The sequence below is a fragment of the Lepidothrix coronata genome, unplaced genomic scaffold (assembly GCF_001604755.1).
Source record: "Lepidothrix coronata isolate B3197 unplaced genomic scaffold, Lepidothrix_coronata-1.0 Scaffold1, whole genome shotgun sequence".
Taxonomy (NCBI): Eukaryota; Metazoa; Chordata; class Aves; order Passeriformes; family Pipridae; genus Lepidothrix; species Lepidothrix coronata.
This window is the reverse complement of record NW_016690181.1, coordinates 12,851,817-12,871,941: the sequence shown is the minus strand read 5'-3', so window position 1 is coordinate 12,871,941 and position 20,125 is coordinate 12,851,817. Positions and strand designations below refer to the sequence as shown.

Genomic DNA, 20,125 nt, shown 5'->3' with positions numbered 1-20,125 from the left:
CAACCTTGTTGAGGGATTTTGTAGATGGCCAGGACCAGGTCTTTTGCAGATCCAAAAGTGAGAGTACAACTGAGAAGCCAGATTAGCAACCGAGATACTGAGCACAAACAAGTTTTAAGTATGAACTGAATGGTCCCATTCTATTCAGTCAAATGCTTTTTCAGCTTCTATCAAATCATCTGCCGCAGGGGAGTTTCGTTTATTTGCCAGGTGGATAATGTTGCACACAGCGTTCAGGCATTTTCAAAATCTGTTTCTGACAAATACCACTTGGGAGGCAGATATACAATATGTAGATTTCTTGTTTCTAAGCAGTTTAGTTAATACCATGGCAAATATTTTATGATCTAAATTTATGAGAGCGCTGATCCAGTAATTACCACAGTGCAAAGGATCAAAATTAAGTGAATAAATTAAAGTTAAATGGAACTGGCCATATTTAGGCAATTTTTCACACAACAGCAGTAGACACATCACTGGAATGGGCTACGTCCCTTGCCAAGTTACAAGTGCTGGCCAGCAAGTGCGAAAGAACTTCTAAACAAAATGACTATAAATATTATTTTCAAGTAGTCTGGACGTTGTGCCTTACTTAACCTTAGTCTAATAATAAAAATAGGTGAAATGTGATAGCTGAAAGTTTCTGAAAGTGCTCTCTTCAAGAAAAGCCTGGCCATGGGTGATTTCAGCCTAAATGGTGATTGTATGAATACATTATACATAACAGAAAAAATTTTCTGAGAAGTTTAGGCAAGCTTAGCCATAAATTAGATCATGAATTTTAGTAAAAATGAAAGTATTCAAAGTAGAAAATTGCTAAGGAATTCAGACAGTGCTTCTAAATTTCAATAAGGAAGTCAGAATCATGGGTTGGAAATAGCAGCTGACACTGTCTTACAGATATATTGGACCGTTAGTCATCATCATCACCTTCTGGATCCTAAATTTTGTGCCCTTGAAATTCGAAGGAAAAAGGACACCCTCCCTTTTTGGAGGGTCTAGATTAAGGGTGGGAAAGCTTTTTGGTCTATTATAAACAGTAGTGGAGAGGTCATATATGAAAATGGATGTGGGCCATTAAGACCCACTCTTCCTTTGCATTTTCAGTTGTGAAGCCTGCTCTCCAGAGATTATCCATTATTCATTAATTTTAAGCAAAGTTATATATATATATATATATATATATATATATATATATTCACCTGGTTTAAATCAAGCTGAAGGCTGTTAACATGTGTTTTTACTGGATTAACCAAAATTGATTTTTAGAAAGTTTGCAGTCATAATTTTTTATTCAGACCAGGTAACAAGGTTAATTGGCCACTGTCAAATGCTTATGGCAGCACAAGACCACAGCAAGTGAAGTGGCACACAGGAAAGGTATGTCAGTGAGGGTCAGAGGAGTGAAGAGAACGAGTATCTCATAAACTGGGAAGGAGGTCTCCTACCTATGCAGAGGGAGAAGGGAAAAGAAAGAAGACACCTTCAAACACACTAACAAATTTCCACCCTGGTTTCTTATCAGGACTTCATTATCATTGAGTAAGGGACAGAAACAAGGTTGAGGTAGTATTTTAATCTCTAATCCTACTGACTCGGCATGACAGCAGCATACAGCTCAGAATTAATGGAGACATACGAGAATGTTTGCACTGCGAGAAAGAGACAGCGATAACAGAGGGTTAAGGGTCAAGTCCATTAGCAGAAAATAACATTTTAATTCAGACTGCATTTCAGGAGTTTAGCCTATTTCCAGTGCATCCACAGTTGACTAACCTGCTGCGAAACAACCACCCTATTGAAGGAGGGAGAGAATAGTGGGTGTAGCTCACCATTACTGAAATGAATTGTGTTAGTCTCTCTTAAGTTTCTAAAAGAAACAATGAATAAGGAGAATAAAAGGGTTTATTTAGAAAAGAAGCTTTTTATTCACAACTCACCTGAAACTTTTTCTTTGCCACAAAGTACTGCATCCTACGAATCACCTTAATTGCAGCACGGTGATGTTCCCGCAGCCTGTGGGAAAAATGAGGCAGGTGAGTGGGGTGAAAGAGCATCTCCATCCAGACAGTAAATATAACAGTCTGCAGTAAATGCTTCACTAACACGTGAATGTGTAATGGAAGTAGTTGCAATTACAGCCTGGGAGCACAACACACCATTATATTGACCTTCCTCACCTTTCAAGAGGGCTATAAAAATCCAGGGTTTTATCTGACCTATGCTGGGTTTGCATACATTTCACAGGTAAAAGACATGTCCACATAACCTCTACCCACATCTCCCAGTTTCATTTTCACAAAAAAAGCCCAAACTCTCGAGTTCCTGCATATTCAGCCATGAACAGTTTTTATACGCAGTCACTCCAGAAATCCAGCTTTCAGTTTTGAGGTTTGTTTATTTTTGTGGTGTCCTCCCCCAATTCCTAGACAATGTTTCTTCAATTACAAGAATTCTTTGTTTTTCAAAGAATTATTTAAAAAAAAAACACTTAAAAAATTTTTGAGTTGTTGACTCCCTATGCAATCCAAATGTTCTAGTGGTAGCTGGATGCAACATCTACACACACATGAATTCCCAAACTGAACTGTAAGTTTATATAAAGACAAAATAATCTGAAAGATCTTTAAAAAATCAAATGCATTTGCATATGAACTGAAAGCAGAATGAAAAAATAATAATTCGCTCTTTGTACTTTGAAATAACTGATTTCCATAGTAGCTGACATTATTTTTCAAACAGTGCATTAAGACCAACAGATATTCCAAATTTTTCAAAGCTTGCAAAAATGGTGCATTTTCCTTCTTAACATTAAAGTATCAAATCAAACATTTAACCTGTGGCCATTATTCACTTTGCTCATTTTATTACTCTTATCAAGATGTGCTTCAATGACATTACAGCACACTCCTTATTTCCTTTTTAAGTGCATGAACTTCTAGCATTTCTAACTCTCATCTCAGACTTCCAGTGATGGTTTTAGGGAGTAGCATCAAAAGCAGAGTTAGATATTCCAGACGTTTTATCTTTACAAAATTGTTATTAGTAATACTGATAGACCAGCATTTTGAGATGTCAATTTGCAGTGCTTTTTGTCTGTATTGAACCTGACAGCATTCATACTCACTAAGGGATAGACAAGTCATAATTAAGTTCTGTACAAGTTCATACAAGTTTGGGTCTTTGGTGTGATATGGCAGGGTATCACCTAAGCCTCTTCAGCTAAATATAACCTGGAATTTTAGCGAGTATTCAGATGTTTCTTTGTGACAAATCTCTCCCCGCAAATGAAAGTTCTGTATGTGCAAATGGTGGATGCCTGTCCTCTGGATAGGAGTAGCTGGGGTGTTCCCTTTCTGAAAACTCACACGTTTTATTAGGAAAACAGCTTTCTGCAAAGCCAAAAACAGAACTAAAAAACGCCATCATTTTCTACTTGTAGCTATTGTCTCTCCGGTACATTCTTTCTGTTATAGGAATTGTTCAGATTTAGCAATGGCAGAAAAAATTGCTTTCTCCAGAAACAGGATAAAATACATTGCTTTTCAAGCTAATAACATACAACTTTTCACCACATGTGAAAAGCTCGCTACACCTCTAAATGTATTCATATAAATTGACTGTACCTCAATAATTATGCACCAAATCTGCAGCTGGATCTGCATAGGGAGGCTCTTCTCTCTTAACACCTTACTGAGATGTCTTAGACACACTGTCTTCAGGCTCCTGCTCCCACAGAAATGGCTGCAACATCATGGTTTGAGTTATAAAAACGGAAATCTGCTACTCCTGACTGGGATAGCTTAGTGTTTGGATCAATTCCCAGTGGACAGTTAGCCTAATGCTAGTTCACAGTACCCCCATGCTGCATCATTCTGCTGCTAGGGACAAGGACAACTTCCCCAAAAGCCAAGGGAAATAAAGTGTTTGGGTTTTTACGTTCTCCCTGGTGGAGATGGGAGCCAAAAAGGTAAATGCTGCTTAACTTGCTAGTAAATATCAAAGGTGTGATATCACGCAGCTATACATCCTACAAATAAAAGCACACAAAAACATCTTTTGACAAATAGAAATATATTTGAATGGCAATAAAACTGCTTGTAGTATCTTGGTTTATGCCTCATTTCCTCTGGGGTGTTCTTCACAGTCCATCATTTCTGAGTATAATATTTTTCTTTGTGACAGCCAGTCACTAGTAAAGCACACCAAATCCCTCATTCTCTATCTAGAGGACAAGTCTCATCTATAGGAAAAGCAGCCGGATAATAAAAATTATATTTGCCATTCAGTAAAATAACAAAACTACACCACCAAAATGATTTTCCAATACAGCTATTCCACATCAATCATTTTTCAGTGCTGACATGAACTACCATGCCAAAAAGGAAAGTTAATATTCTCCTTCTAATCCTTCCCATTTCCAGTTCCAGTAAGAAACCTTACAGTAAGCTTGTTTCTACTTATGCTGTAAAATCTAATTCTGCACAACAGGCTGTCCCGATTCCCTAAGATTAAATGCTTCTGCAATGAGGGAAGGGAATAAAGGATTTAATTAGTAGCCAAGGTTATGATTCACGGTTGTTTGATCTCTTTGGCAAACTGGTAACAAATGCTTTAGTAAATTGAGAGCTTAACCATTAACTGGTGATATTTGCTTGTTCAGCCACTTGTGACATCTCTGAATTTCGGTTACTGAGGGACTGTCTGCAACCTCTGGGCACATCCAGCATGCTTAGATGCTCAATACACTACCACCCTCAGTTCCGTGAATGCTTTATTTTTGTTAGGAGTGTGGCAGGGAATGACCTCCCCTGAGCATGCTGCCAGAGCAGGACACCTTCACGGTGCACCCGTCCCCAGGAGGAGAAGCCCTTTGGAGAAGCCCGACTGTGCACATGGCAGCACGGAAGCAGTTTTTAGGGATTACTGGGATACTTCAGAGAGCCTGCCTGCTTCAGTGTAGCTGTGTGAGCTAAGCTCTCTTGCAATTGCAATCCCTCATTTTTAGATGTTTAGTTTTGCCTAACTTAGGGAGAAAACTAGTTTGATAAGTGCATTAGCAACAGGGTCAGCAGACATGGCTTTTGCTCTTTTGGCAACAAAGCTGTTTTCCTCTCCTGAGCATTCATCAGGCTTTGAGCATCATTGTCACCATACCCATTAATCTCATAACTGACATCTGAAGGGACTTGCCAAACACCACTTGAGTGTTTCTAATAACCAGTAGCATATTACCTTAAAAAGTAAAATATACAGTATGTCTGTAAAATCAACCTAAAAATTACTGTTTCCAATACCAGACAACACCTCAGCCTGCACCTTTCCGAAGAAAAATTGCCAATACCTTTCACTGGCAACCAGTAATTTTTTCTCTCAATAGGACATCAAGATCACCTTGAAAACAGCACCTGGTACGTGACATATTTCATGGACTTAAACTCACAGAATTAGATCCAGAAGCCACCAAGGAAGCTGTAACACTGTTACAACCCTTAGGAATGTTCCAGAAGGATGAAGCAGGATTACCAACAACAGAAAACTATGCTAGTGGTAACATGGCCAAGAGATTCATGCAAACTTGCATTATTTTCAGGTAATAAACTTGGTCTGCTTTATCCGTGCACTGAAAAACCATGTTGTGGATGACGGCACTATTCGAAGTGTAAGAAATGAAGATAAAAAACCCCTGACAACAAAATGAAATGGATTGATCACACACATTTCAAAAGAATGCCTGACAGAATAAAATTACTAGAGATCCTTAGTTTTTCCTGCCTCCTTTTGTTGTTAGGATACTTAACCTACAATCAGTCATTGAGAGGAAACCTGATCTCTTCATTAGTCCATCAGAAATCTGGACTGGAATTTCACTTAATTTGGAAAACAAGTATGATGAAGAACTTTATGCAATTTAACAGACATTCTCATTTAGTTGGAAAGTTGTTACACATTTATAAATGCCCCAAACTGTTGTAATTGAGATATTTGTACATTTGACTGCATATTATTAGTTTTTCACAACACAATCAGCCAAAACCTTAATAAGTTTCCCAAGGTGTGGCTCATTCCTCAGACCCCCCCTCACCAACAGCCACAGTGAATGTCACCATTTAGCCAGCACCCAGCTGCCTTCTTCCTGCAAGGGGACCTGCAGGGCCACCCCAGAAGAATGGTCTGGGACAAAGGCTAAGATTTTTTTTTTTTTAAACCTTTTTATGAAAAAGGAAGTAAGCAGGTGCATGGTTTGGTTTTTCTATGATTCAAGAAAAAAAATAATTTTCAATTAAGTTTTACAAGATTAATCCTCATTTTGAAATACAGAGTTCTTTCAAATGCATAATAAGAAAGGAAAAACAAATACTAATTAGAAATATTTATTGTCCTTACAAAACGTCTGAATTTTCTATCCAACCCTTAGCAATGCCATTAGAAGTTCCCCTTTTCATCTCAGGAAGGTGTTCTACATATTAGTTTAGTGTTAACAGAAATATTAAAGCAACAAGACAAAGGAAAGGTGGTGCTAATTTCCTTTTTATAACACTTGTCTTTCTGTTCATGTGCAGAACATTTTATTACCAGGACCGTAATGTCTGGCACAGAACTCCCAACGTACAGGGACACTGATATTATCGGAGTTAAAAGGTCAACTCTGTCTATTCAGAATGAGTTTAACAAAAACGAAAACTCAGTAGGAGAGAGTCACAAATTTATAATATCTTTTACAAAATGCCCATTTCTCAGTAAACCTAACACTGATTTGAAGTCAAGCTCAGTTTTTAAACCTATTTAAATTCTCTGCAGTCATCTTAAATTTCTGACTTGGGACAGAGTAAAGTATTAGAAAGAAGGCTGAAGTCAGTTGGCCTGAAGTTTTTGGCACTAATCATTATTTAGATTTGAACTTTATCTTTAACACATCAGTTTTTAATCATATGTTGTGCATGTGAACTGAAGTATTTTTTTCCATTCAGGCACTGAAAAGCGTTCCTTGTCACAGAATCTGGTGGATGAGATTCAGAGTAACTACATTAAGCCATTTCATTAGTGCATTTAAGTCTAATGAAATCTTTCATCCTTAGTCCTCCAGGCACTTTAGGTATAGAATTTGCTGTGGCTGAAGGTTATCCTGTCATTCTCTGCCCATTACATTTGATGGGAATCTCTCCGTACTGAGCAACATTTTAGATGCTGTAAACTGGAAGGGATTAGGTTGCATTGCTCTGTATTCTGAAATAGGAAATGCTTGATCACCATACCCAGGAACAATATCAGAATCACTGATTTTTTTTGAATGATGTCAGCTACCCAGCTTCTCTTTTCTTTTGTTGCCAGAGTTTGGCAACTGTTGTTTGGCACAAATATGATACATTTATTAGAGGCTCTCAAAATAGAGCCTGGCCCATAAAGTATGATGACATTTGAAGACTGAAGTTTAATTAAACTGAAGTTTAATTAATTTAATTTATTAATTAATTAATCAATTAATTCATTAATTAATTTAATTAAACTGAAGTTTAATTAAATGGGCTTAGTGATTACACAGAATTATAGAATGGCCTGGTTTGGAATGGACCTTAATGATCATCTAGTTCCAACCCCCTGATGTGGGCAGGGACACCTTTCACTAGATCAGGTTGCTCAGAGCTCCATTCAACCTGGCCTTGAACACTGCCAGGGATGGGGCATCCACAGCTTCTCTGGAAACCTGTTCCAGTGCCTCACCAAACTTTCAGTAAAAAATTTCTTCCTAATATCTAATCTAAAGCTGCCCTCTTTCAGTTTGAAGCCATTCCAGCTTGTACTGCCACTACATGCCCTTGTAAAGAGTCTCTCTACATCTCCCCTGTAGGCTCCCTTCAGGTACTGGAATTTACATAAATGCTCCCATACATTTTCAATGTATGAATGCGTTTAGTTTTAATGTACAAACATTCTTTACTGGACCATACCCTCTAGAGTTCCCATCCATTCATGAAAGCAAAGTTAGAAACTAGTGACAAGACAAATGAAATGTGAATGAATTCAGCTATCCCCCACAGTCCTCACTGCCAGGGGCTTCATACGTTTAAATGCAATAGAAATACAGAAATAATAGTTACACATAGAACAAGGAGAATCACAAACAGCAGGCAAGGCAGATTTTTTAAATTTCTTTGGTCTTAACATTCAAAGTCACTCCAGTAATTATCGGCAAACAAGTAAACTGTTTATGAAAGATCTATGTCTATTGAACTCCTATTCATGCTTGTAAATTGGTCATGAATGCGTAAGATTTCATTAAATGCATTTGTCCATTTAAGCACTGAATAATTCAACAATAGCAAATTATTTCTATGAAGACATTTGATTAATAATTTGTATAGAATAGTATGTTTCAAGGGTTTAATTTTAAGAGTAGAAGTTTCTTTGACTTAAATGCATGTCTCATAACATAATTTCTGTTCCCTACCTCATGGAATGCGGGGACTGACTTTCATAGGAATATCAGTGATTCTAGACCAAAAAATTTCTCTGAAAGAATACTCTGCAAGAGTAATGTCAAAGTTACTCTTCTGGTCAACCCTTCAGTCTGTAAACAATTTGATTACTATTTACTAATTGTGAACATAGCCCCAGTGGAAGAAGCTTAAGCTGAATTAATTCTTGTAATCTTCTTCCCCCACTATATATTCTCCCAACTATATGTAGTTGGTCTTTTTTTTTAATTAAAAATATGTAATTTTAAAACCACAGTCATCTTTTAATGGATTTGTATTTTATTTTACAGCAGCTTTCATGTCTCCCTTCTCAAAAGTCATGGGTTTAACTCAGAAATCCTTTCGTGCGCTACAGCAATCCTCTTTCTCTAGAGATAGTTCGGTCTAGTTTGGTTCAAGGATTTTTAAGAGACATGGAAAAAAGAACAAGCTTAAAAATAACATTGCCTTTGGAGGATTTTGATATTTTAATATCTTCAGGTAATAATAAATATAACTCACTATTATAGGAAACGCTTTAGAGAGGAAAAAATTGTGTAGGTTTTTCACAATCATGCCATCGCTGCATGGTCTATAAGTGGGGGAAGCTGGAAAGACGCAGGCTCCCTGTGGGATGGGAAGCTCAGCAGCCAGAACTCAGAGCATGACATGATCTCCCCAGCCCTCAGCTCTATCTTAGCAGAGATACAACAGCTGGGGAAAGGCACATGTGCTGGCTTCAGCACGGCACTGGGCTTCCCCCTGCTTTGGGAGCCTTCACACAGCAATAGCAGCAGGTGAGAGAGAAACCTGAGCAGCTGCCTTTGGAAGGCCAGAAAAAATCCTGAGCCCTGCATTAGTGGCCTTGGAGAGGTGTCTGAGGGGCGATGGGGAAGCAGGAGTTAGGGGCTCATATGGAATGGGGAAAACAAGCCCAAGAGACACGACTTGTGTCAGGCACCAGTAGCAACTTGAGACTCAGAGAGACACCAAAAAACACAACTTTAATCCTTTAATATATACTAATACCAAGGCAATCTGAAATGAGTATTTAAACACAGGCCTGAGAAGGGAAATTGCTCTCCTTACTTTTAGTTGGCACCAATGAAAATAACAACCCACTTCTGTGGGTCAGCAGGAGATGGTGAAAGTTTTTTTGGAAGTTGTTTTTCTGGTAGGGAACACAGGTGTCACGAGGTGTTGCAATTCACCCAAAGTACAAACTCTCTAATATCTATACTGCTGCACAATGACAGTATTGCTGTAACTCAAGGTAGATCATATTACAACTGAATTTTCAAGAACAGCTTTCTGCAAAGCATTTATGTGATTCCAAAAGACTGGACACAGGATAAGAAAGACAAACACACCATTAAAAGCAAAGTTTTTAAGCATGCTGACCCTCTACTCCATTCCCAGTGGTCCCTCTATATTCTTCAGCATATCCTGACAAACAAAACAAAAAATGGTTTCCAACTAACCCTAGGAGGATCCAGAATAGCTAAACAGCATAAGATTCTGAAGTGCCACACTTAAATTTGTTCAACTTTTTTGGAGGGGGGAATGGTCCAACACATACTATGTCTAGAACCAGGACAAATTGCTGTAGCTAGAATAAAGATCACATGTACGTTTTCAGAACTAATGGAATGCTGGGGCAAACCGATGTAGCATCAGAGATTTCCCTTGTGGTCTTCCCACAGTGATGCTAGCTAAGAACATAACCCTCACAATAACGGTTTGTACTGAAACTGGGCAAGAGCATGAGATTTCTTGCACATCCTAAATCACCTTTGCTGTATATTTTCACAATTTCCCTTTAACTTATGCCTGTTACCAGGGTATGAAAAGCTGAACAAAGGACACAGAAAAAAAATAGGAAAATAAAATTATCTTTGGAAGATACCAGAAATTTGTGTAGAAAAAGCAGGAAAAATATACAAACCAGTTCCCATTTTGTCAGAGTTGATTGTTTCCCAACTTTGGTGATGTCATTATCAAATACCAATTCATATTGATACCCAGATCAAATCACAGTGAACTTTTATTCAGCTCTTCACTCTCTGCATCTTATTGAGTCAGAAGGCTGTTGCTTTTTCACACGGTTTCAAGGCCAAGCTATTTGAAAGTAGCTAGACACAAATGAGATTACAGATAAGTAAATAATAATGTACAGCACTGTCTTACAGACACAGTCTGACACATTAAACTCCTTTTCTAAACAAGCTGAAGACAGAACACAACAGAGTTTTTTGTTCAGAGCACATGGGAAACCACAGATACTAGTTTGCATCATCTAGTTAAGAGCAATCTTTTCAGATAAAAAAATATTACAGAGCTTGTCACTTAAGGCTCTGAATTACACAAGGAAATTCAGGGCTACAATCAGTGGTACCAAGAAGAAGTAATCATATTTTCTATGGTTATTTGTCTCTCTATTTTTTACCTACTAAACTTACAATAACTTTTGAATATTTAACTGGCTGAGGTTACACTACTTCATTATGCTCAAGAAGTTTTTTACACTACATAGTAGCTCATTGCTGTATTCATCATAGAGAGCTACAAGACCCCTGCAAACTCAAGGCTGACTTTTCTATTTGACTTAAATTGCACTGCCCAGGATTCACATCAGATACAACCTGTACACAAAAGTACTAAATGCTGAGTATGAGATGTAAAACCATCAAAATTACCATCAAAATTAACTCATTAAGATTCCTCAATTATTTGTTTCTACTCTACATAAAATATGCTTATTTAATATATGCTGTATCTCACATCTTAACTAAGACTCATCATGTAATACTACTGCTGCCATCCCATTTAAACTTTTGCTTTGAGACAAAAGAAATAAGCTTTCATTGGGTCAACTACTGACACAGTTCACAGGGGATCCATGGAAGGTCAAAACAATATTGCGCTATTTAACCTCACACAATGACTTAGCCAGAACTTCCTTCAGTTTTTTCCTACATCTCAGTGATATGTGTATTATAAATAATGGTGAATGGGCATAAAAAATTGTCTCTTCCTCGTAAAACAATCATAGGCAAGAAGTGAGAGTCGCTCATACACCCTCACAATATCAGCTATTCTACCAAGGCAAAGTAGGTAAGTCAAGAGAGTTTCTCAGTGGTTCAAGACAAATGAAAGTCATTGCACAGTTGTGACTGACAAAACAAAGCAGATCTCCTGTTGCAGAGACAGGAATTAGAGCAGGAAAAAAAAATATCTGAAAGGAAAAAGCCATTGATGTGAATGGCAATATTTCAATTATTTTGGAAATCCTAACATTTTCCATGTTGTTTTCTGTTACAGAGGGGATTGGCAAATTCTCCTGCTGCTCAATAATGAGAAAGAAAAAGTGGAAATCGCTGCTGTGAAGATCTTTCTAAACCCTATATTCTGAAATCATACCGTGTCAAAATCTCCCACCATTGCCACAGATATCAACTGAAAAACATGAGGCCAAATTCTGCCCTTATTTTCACTATGAGACAACAGAAGGGACTGGAAGCTGATGCACTGGTTAGGTCACCTTGGCTTCTGGTCTGCCATCTCTATAGGGGCTCTGGATGTAACTTATGCAGAGTGATATAAGTGTCTTCTTACAGCTGCACTTTTTAGTGGGTGTAGCCTCCAAAAATAAACTGAAAGAAAACTGTAAACATGAGGGTGTTGCTGTGGTTTGTGTAAGCTGCAATGAAAAGCACAGCAAACTGTGAACAGATAGCATTTGGACAAGAGGACTACAATTCTCAAGTCAAAGCCATCACTTCAGGAAAAAAAGGCAGTTACAAATGTAGTTCAAGACTGCAGTTTTTGCAACTGGAAGCATTCTCCAAGATTTGTTATTTTACAATGGTGGAGAAACACATGGGATTTCAACTTGTGGAGAACAGCCTTTCCCTATAAATCACAGAGCGTAATCTGAAACCTAGAAACAGCACAGGGGCTCACATTTATGGATTTAAAACAGATGAAGAGCAAGCATGCTCTTAACCCTTTCCCCATAATTCCTTCCCAGTACAAAATGGAAATGAATATGCAAGTACTGAACAGAAATTAACTTGATAAAAATCAAGATTAATACAATTCTGTAAACACTGAATAGTTCAGACTTCCCTAAGGACACAAGCACAGAATTGTGCTAAAGCAAAGCACTGTAAAACTGTTCGAGCATAATCCACTCTTCGGACTGTTCTTTCATCAACTTTTATTTAAGCAGTTTATCTTATTGAGATTAGGATCTCTCCTATAGAGCAAGACCTGGCAAACACAGACCTCTGGTTTTGAATATCAGGCTATATTTCATTGGAAAAGAAGTAACTAGCAGCTTGTCATCTCACCGTAACATTATAAACTCCTTAATCAGGCAATAGGAGAACTAATACTAACACATTAGCAATAATTTCTCTTCAGAAATATGTAAGAGCATTAAGATGATATAGTGTTTATTTATTGTCACTCAAGATCCCCAACCATTTTTCTCAGTTTAGCCCCTCAGTAGATGAAAAAACCCAAACCCAGTAAAGCCTATTCCAAAATGAATCTTAAGACACAGCCTTTTTCTTGATTTTTTTTTTTTAATTTAAAGAAAAAAACATAGTGTAAAAGAATGGATTGCAATGTCAGCATTGCCAAGACACATTAGTCTATACCTTGTCACTGTCAGAGTTCCAGTACTTCTAGAAATTCACTCACATACATAACACAATGGTATGATTAAAAACAGATATGGGCTCAGATTAAAATAAAGTATGATGGTATGCCATGTTAAATCTCTACACCAACGTAATATTTTAAAGCAAACTCTGAACCAACCAACACAGGACAGGAGAAGAGGAAAGATAATTTTAAGCTTACTGCAAGATCACTCATCTGCACACACAGTATTTGCCTGTGGTAATTCAAGCTCTGTCCCTTTATTGGCTGCAGTTCAGTGAAGGGGTACTTTTGTCCATGTCTCCTGTTGAAAAGCTGGGGTGTCTCTGTACTTCATTGAAAAGGTTACAATTCATAGAAAAAAATGTCTCTGAAGTGGCAATGATGGGCACCCAAAGCTTTTTCAAGTGAAGAAATAGCTACCTGAGAACATCTGGAAAATGCATAATGAAAAAGAATTCAATGTTAGCCACTGGGCATGTTATGGGAGCATTCAAAAAATGCAGACATGGCTAGAATTTTGCGCTACAATAATCAGAGGGACAATCTAAAAAAATCTGAGCTGTTTTGAAAAAAGTTTCTTAAAATGCTTTCATGTAATTGTAGGTGCAAAGAAAGATTTGGGGAAAACAGAGTGTAAGACAGAATTTATGCTATTAGCACAATTCACTCTTATGACCAGCATTTGATAGGTCAAATCATGTGTTAGAAAATCTCCATAACTATAACAATCATATCCTTTTTTTTTCTTTTGAAACTATTTCAAACCAAAGAGTGATTTTTAACAAATTCATACTTCATGAAAAATTTAAGATTAGACCTTTAACTGCATTATCTTCATCCTTTTATCACTACAGCTTTTTCAAGCCTCAGTATTTTTCAAGAACATCCTCCCTTGCTTCGCTTTAGTAGTCCTGCAGATGCTTAGATTTAGATCTCACCTTTGTGTCTTGTGAACCCACGATGATATTTACGTACAAACACCTATGGATGTCCCATTGGGATTTTCAAAGATGTCTATCAGCCCATCTAACTAGGATGAGATACACAGTTCTGAAAAATCCCATGGGATAACCTAAATGACTGTGGCAACCTGACCCATTCCATATGTAAGCAGATGTTCAAATTCTGTAAGTAAGAAGGAAGAGGTTCTTTGCATCTTGAAAGCCACTAAAAGTATGGACGGCACCACATTTACTGAATTATGTATTCCAAATGGATAGATAAACCCTTCTTTAAAGCACGTCCAGTGCAAAAATTCCTGCATAAATGTACCAAGCTGCTTTGAAGTCCCCATCTCACCACAGCGGGTGCAGGACCACGAGAAGGACCACGAGACTTATTGAAGTCAAGGCAAGAACGCACACCTGAACTTACTTAGCATACCAAACGATCAGTAGAAACTTGAAAAATTAGTACACATAAGAAAACATTTAAGACAGTAAATGGAGATTACATATCGTGGAGAATTCTAGATATACACTTATTAACCTGGTTCCTATCTTTTGCGTGGAAAAATCTGACCTGAAACATCCGAGTTCTCCTGTTCAATCTAAAGTCAAAGAATATGCTGTATTATTACTATTGCAAAAAGAAGGTAAATTTTATGAGCTGATATGCTGGAGACAAAAACTGGCTGGGACTAACTAGTCTGGTATGTGAACTCTGTTTCTTTCTGCGGCTTCAAAGCACAAGCACAACTCAACAATGTAATATTTTCACCTAGAATTATTCTCTACTAAGTTAAATATGGAAAACAGTATGTGTTTTAATTACTTTCTTCTCTCAAATAAGAAACTGTTAACAAGCCAGTTGTACCTTTCAATTTAATTTCTGTTACACAGAAAAAAATATTTTTCTTAATATTCCTATTTCACTGTGTAAATATGTAATGTTTACAGAATGATTAACAGTTGAATACTTTGTTAGAAATATCAGATAACTTTGTAATTTTGCAGTTTTGCAACACACATTTCTGCAAAGCAACAATTCCTCCATAAGGGTTGAGGTTCAGCTCAGCAGACAGGTACCCCTTGATCCTGGCCAGTTTTAAGTGGGCTTTATTTATTCTAGAAATACTTTTTTTTCAGTGGCACCAATACAGTCATAGAATTCAGTATTCAAAGAAGTAATACAACCACGCGTTTCCCTTGGCAGTATCAGCACAGAGAAAGTTAAATGGAAATGAAAACTAAACTACTAAAGTCCAGAGGAGTGACTACAGTCCCAGATGGACAGTCATTTGAGGGAATACACTAGTAGTGGAATTAAGGAGGACTCAGCATTGCTATCAATTCTACTACACCTATCTGAGAATGAGGAGATTCCCACCTCAAGATTAACATCATCCAGCATACATAATACACATAGCAAACATTACTTAAGAAAGTGGAGACATATCTTGCTTGGCATTAAAAGTACTATGATAATTTCCTTTTTTGTGTGTGTGAGATGGGATGCACACATACTTCTCACTCTCCAGTGTCTTTCCTGCAAAAGAGGTAAAATCAGCTGCAGTTAGCCAAACTCTCAACTGGTTCAAACTTCTTTGATTTAATTAGACAGGCAATCCTGAAAGTCTTACTTAGAAGAACATTGCATCAGGCTCTCTTCTCTTTTCTCACCATACCCCTGTGAGCCAGCTCTCTCCCCTAGCCACTTTCCTTCATATTAGCTCTTGGCCCCTCTCTTCTCCTCTGACTTTCCTACACTTTCCAATTACCTTTTTTTTCCACCTCACCTTTATGTTTCCTGGATTTGTCCTGTGGTTCCTCTTCTCTGTTGTATTAGTCGTAAGTTACTTATCTCCATTTTCACAGTCCTTCATAGCATACTGTCACTTTAGCCATAGAATCTAATGGCTGTCCTCACTCTTCCTCACACTTCCTTTCTTCTTGCCTTTGTACCAACCAATACTGCAATATAGCTTTTTCCTATTTCTCCTTACTTTTTGGCTGCACAACATCTCTTTCTTGACAATGGAACACAATTCAGAGAATATAACTCATATCTTGAGGAGCACAAATGCTAAATAGCAACACAGTGAAATTAGGCTTTTAATGTAGCTATTAGTTCTTCAATTGTGCTTTCTGTATTAAACTAATGATACAGATTCCTTGCAACCAAGCAAAAGCTTGTTCTTCCAAACTTCTGTGAGACTACAGCTGTTTTGGAAGAAAAAGGACTTACCAATCCTCATTGGCACTTACTAGTAAGCACTTTGCATATATACTGGGAGTACACTGGTATTTATAGCCAGCTTTTTAATTATAATGCCAGCAATCACTTTAGAGATGTTTTGCTTTGTGGAAGAACTGGATAGATTTACTTTTCCACAGGCAAGTATAAAAAGCATTGATTACTTGTTCCATGTTATTATCTTCTTATCATTGACAGGATATCTTCTTACCATTGATGGTGGACTTGGCAGTGTGTGTTAATGGCTGGACTTGATGATCTCTAGGGTCTTTTCCAGTCTAAATAATTCTACGTTCACGTTTTAAATGAAATGACAGTGTGGTCTAAATGCAAGGAAAACCAAGCTGATAAATTGCTTAAAATCCAACCAAAATAAGACAAATTGCAAACAAGTTTGGGTAACAGAGTAGATGCCTACAGGCAGAGAGAATCCAACCTGGAGTGCTGTCCTGGGAAGCTCTTAAAAATCAATGTTCTGAGCCAGGCACACCCAATGCCCTGTGGGGAGAAAATGCCTGATGACAGTGTGCATGACAGAGGGACTCTACTGTGCATTTCTGGGATCAGGTACTCAGTGATGACTTTTTTCATGTCATGCCTGATATCTGTTGACAAGCAGCTCTGTGGGGCTGTGACTGCTGCTTTTCCTATAGGCATTTTATCCTTGTAGCAACACCAGTGAGACACCTACAAAAAGTTATGACCTATGAAAAGTTCCGTCTCTTAAGAACAGCACAGCTTAACGTACAAGGCAAATGTGCTTTTTGCAAGTAACTGAGAATTTCAGCCTCTAGTACTTCTTAGTAACATTGGATTTTTTAAAACATACTAAATAAATTCCTAAAGATGCAGACAGACATCTATGAAACACTTATTCAAATCCTTCCAATTACCCATCTGTCTCAGAGTTGCCTTATACCTATAAGAGTCTGGTCTTTAACTGAACCAGAAACCATTTCACTTAATCTAAGACCAAACCAGAAACAAATGGATTGGTCTTTGGAAAACCCTTGGACTTTTCACATTTAAAAAGGCTTAAATATTTTTTCTTCATGCTATTTTTTTTCTGTTTGCAAGTCAAGACATAAAGCCACAATAAAGAACAATTTTGCAGAATTCCCAGTCTGAATTGGAAGCAGGAAAAAACAAAATAGTAAAAAATCAGATCAAAATCTTTTCCCATAAGACTTCTGTGACCCAGTTTAAAAACCCATGAGATTTGGATGAGTCTGAGAGACTCCAGATGAGGCAATTTTTGCTCAATGCTCCAAATGTTTATCCACTTTCACTGAGAAGACTAGATGACATTGCTCTCCAGAACAGATTATCAAATTGATATTGTTTGTCCCATAACCAGATGGCCTCTGTCTAGGCTTAAATGCAAGTCTAAATACACCTAAGTATACTTTCCCCTTCATTTTATAAGTTTAAGTATTATCCTCTTTTGAATAGTATTTACATATGTTGTCTGTGTGTACATATACCAGACAAAACAGAGGAACAACATACAAATTAGCTATATTTGTATAATTAGGTGATTAAATTGAATTTGTGATTTTTTTTTTTTTTTTTTTTTTTTTTTTTTTTTTTTTTTGCATGTAACTCCTTTTTTTCCCAGCAGTATGGAAGGTGCTGAAATGTTTTATCCTAGATCACAGCCTGTACTGACCCCTTTAGCTGCTGCTTTCCAAGGACACATTAATAACAAGATATTAGGGTAACTATTTAGTTGCAGTGAGGTCAGTGGGAATACTACCTTACTGAAGATATCAGAGTATTAGGTTGGAAGGAAAAAAGAAACAGAATACAAAATGGAGGAAACACTGTATCCCCTAAATGAGGTCAGGCCTTTCCAAGGTGCTTTTCCACTTTAAAACATGCAGATCTGCATCTAAATGAAGGGCCCAAAAGCCAAAAGTCCAAGTATCCTCTTCAAGTCAGTGGATTCAGAGAGTTGTAGTGAGATAGCTAAAATAACTGGAATAAAAAATCTGCCCTATTATGTGTTACTCATGTATGTTACTCAGTTACTAAGACAGCCTTAAATAAAAACATGTGGATTATATAATAACATATAAATGTTTAGTTTTTGTAACATACCCTCACCTAAGTAGATAATTGGCAATGAGGACTGAACATGAGAACTTTTGACCTGAAAGTACTTTTTTTTTTTTCCTGAATTCAACAAGAACATACTCTCTGTTTTCTTAAGACTTCAAATAATTTACAATGGTCACGATTTTTTTATTTAAAAAATGTGCTTAGAGAAGATTGAATAAGTTCTTGGAAGCTGAAGAAAGGTATCCAGTAAAGTGGTATCTATGTTTAAACAGGAAAAATGACAACATAGATGCTGGCATTGACAGTGCTCAAATCAGCGTTCTGGAAGTAGCAAATATAAAATTACCTGTCAGTGAAAAAGAACCATGGGAATGTCAAGAGAATGACGTTATTCTTTGTTCTTCTCACACATCCTAAAGTTAGGTATTCAACTACGCATTCACGCCAGTTTTTGAAGAGAACATAAAAGGCAGAGACATCATAATATAGGAGGATGTGCCCTAAAATTCTTTCTCATCTTCTTCTATTTGCAGAGCGCTGTCCTTTCACAAGGGTTAGCGCAGATCGGTGATGGGGTAAAATCTTGGCCTGCTGAAGTCAATAAAAGTTTTGCTATTGATGTCAGTGGGTCGGAATTCCTTCTATTATCTATAGATACCTGGACAGCTGCCTGAGCATCTGATGAGGTTGTGTATAAAAAGTCAAAGTGCAGTTTCTTCAAAATACTCTGATCTGTTGGTGAGGACAATTTCATCCCATTAAAAAGTACTTACAAATTAAGGGTTCATTAGAAGTTGCTATGCCTGACTTGTTTGGTAGATTTATTACAGAAATCTACTTTCTTGCTTCACGGAGCCATCTTTTTCTAAAACGTTATGAAAACATGGTGTATTAAACAACTTGTCCAAGGTTACTCAGGGAGCCTATGGCAAAGCCAAAAATTCAGACTCCCATGAAATTATTTGAAGTACCAATCAAGAGAAAGACCATGAGGAAAAAAGAGGGAGGTATATACTGGTGAACTAACATTTTCCTAGCCTATCATTTCCTATAAGCACAATGAATTAAAGTGTGAGGAAAACATTGTACATGCACAAATATAAACCAGGTTATTTTCCAACTTATGAATATATTTTTATATATATCAATATTCGGATATAACATATTTGGGTATCTCTGCTTATAAAGGCACAAAGAATAAGCAAGGGTCTGAAGGGAAGAAAACCCTGGTTTATGGCTAGAGCCAAAGTGCAAAAGCCAAGCTCAACACTGTGTCTGCTCTCAAAACTGTCAGTACAACAGATTTTCCCAGTCCCCACCTCTGCTACCTTTTTCTGTGCCTATAAATGGCAACATTTGTGTGACCATTTATAGCACAGTGACAAAACAAGAATGCAAAATCTATATTAAAGCAGAAAAGAGAGTTCAGATAGATTTCTCTACAGCTGCTAATTATTAGCAACTCTATTCACATTTCACTTCTATCTCTCACTTTTTGTATTTAATGTAGTTTTCTTAACTAAGCTTTCCAATTATATAGATTTCCATTTAAATTTGCTGTTCTGTTCAAGAAACTAATGCATTTTCTAAAAATGACTGTTCCTATAAAAACAGGGTCATTGGCAGGAACACAGCCTCACTAGGCTCACTGATGTTAAAAATAAATGAATGGTATAGTCTAAGTTCATTAGTCCAAAGCACAATTCACTGATATATAGGTGGCATTAGACACCTATTGGATT

General features: G+C 37.2%; 1 protein-coding gene across 2 annotated transcripts in view; it reads right to left on the bottom strand.

The window, feature by feature from the left end:
* KCNQ1 (potassium voltage-gated channel subfamily Q member 1) overlaps positions 1–20,125 on the bottom strand; it is a 342,106-nt gene that overhangs the window by 111,524 nt on the left and 210,457 nt on the right. For both annotated transcript variants that reach the window (XM_017813948.1, XM_017813959.1), the window contains one exon: positions 1,941–2,016. In XM_017813948.1, the coding sequence (XP_017669437.1) occupies positions 1,941–2,016 (76 nt within the window). The remainder of the gene's footprint in view (positions 1–1,940; positions 2,017–20,125) is intronic.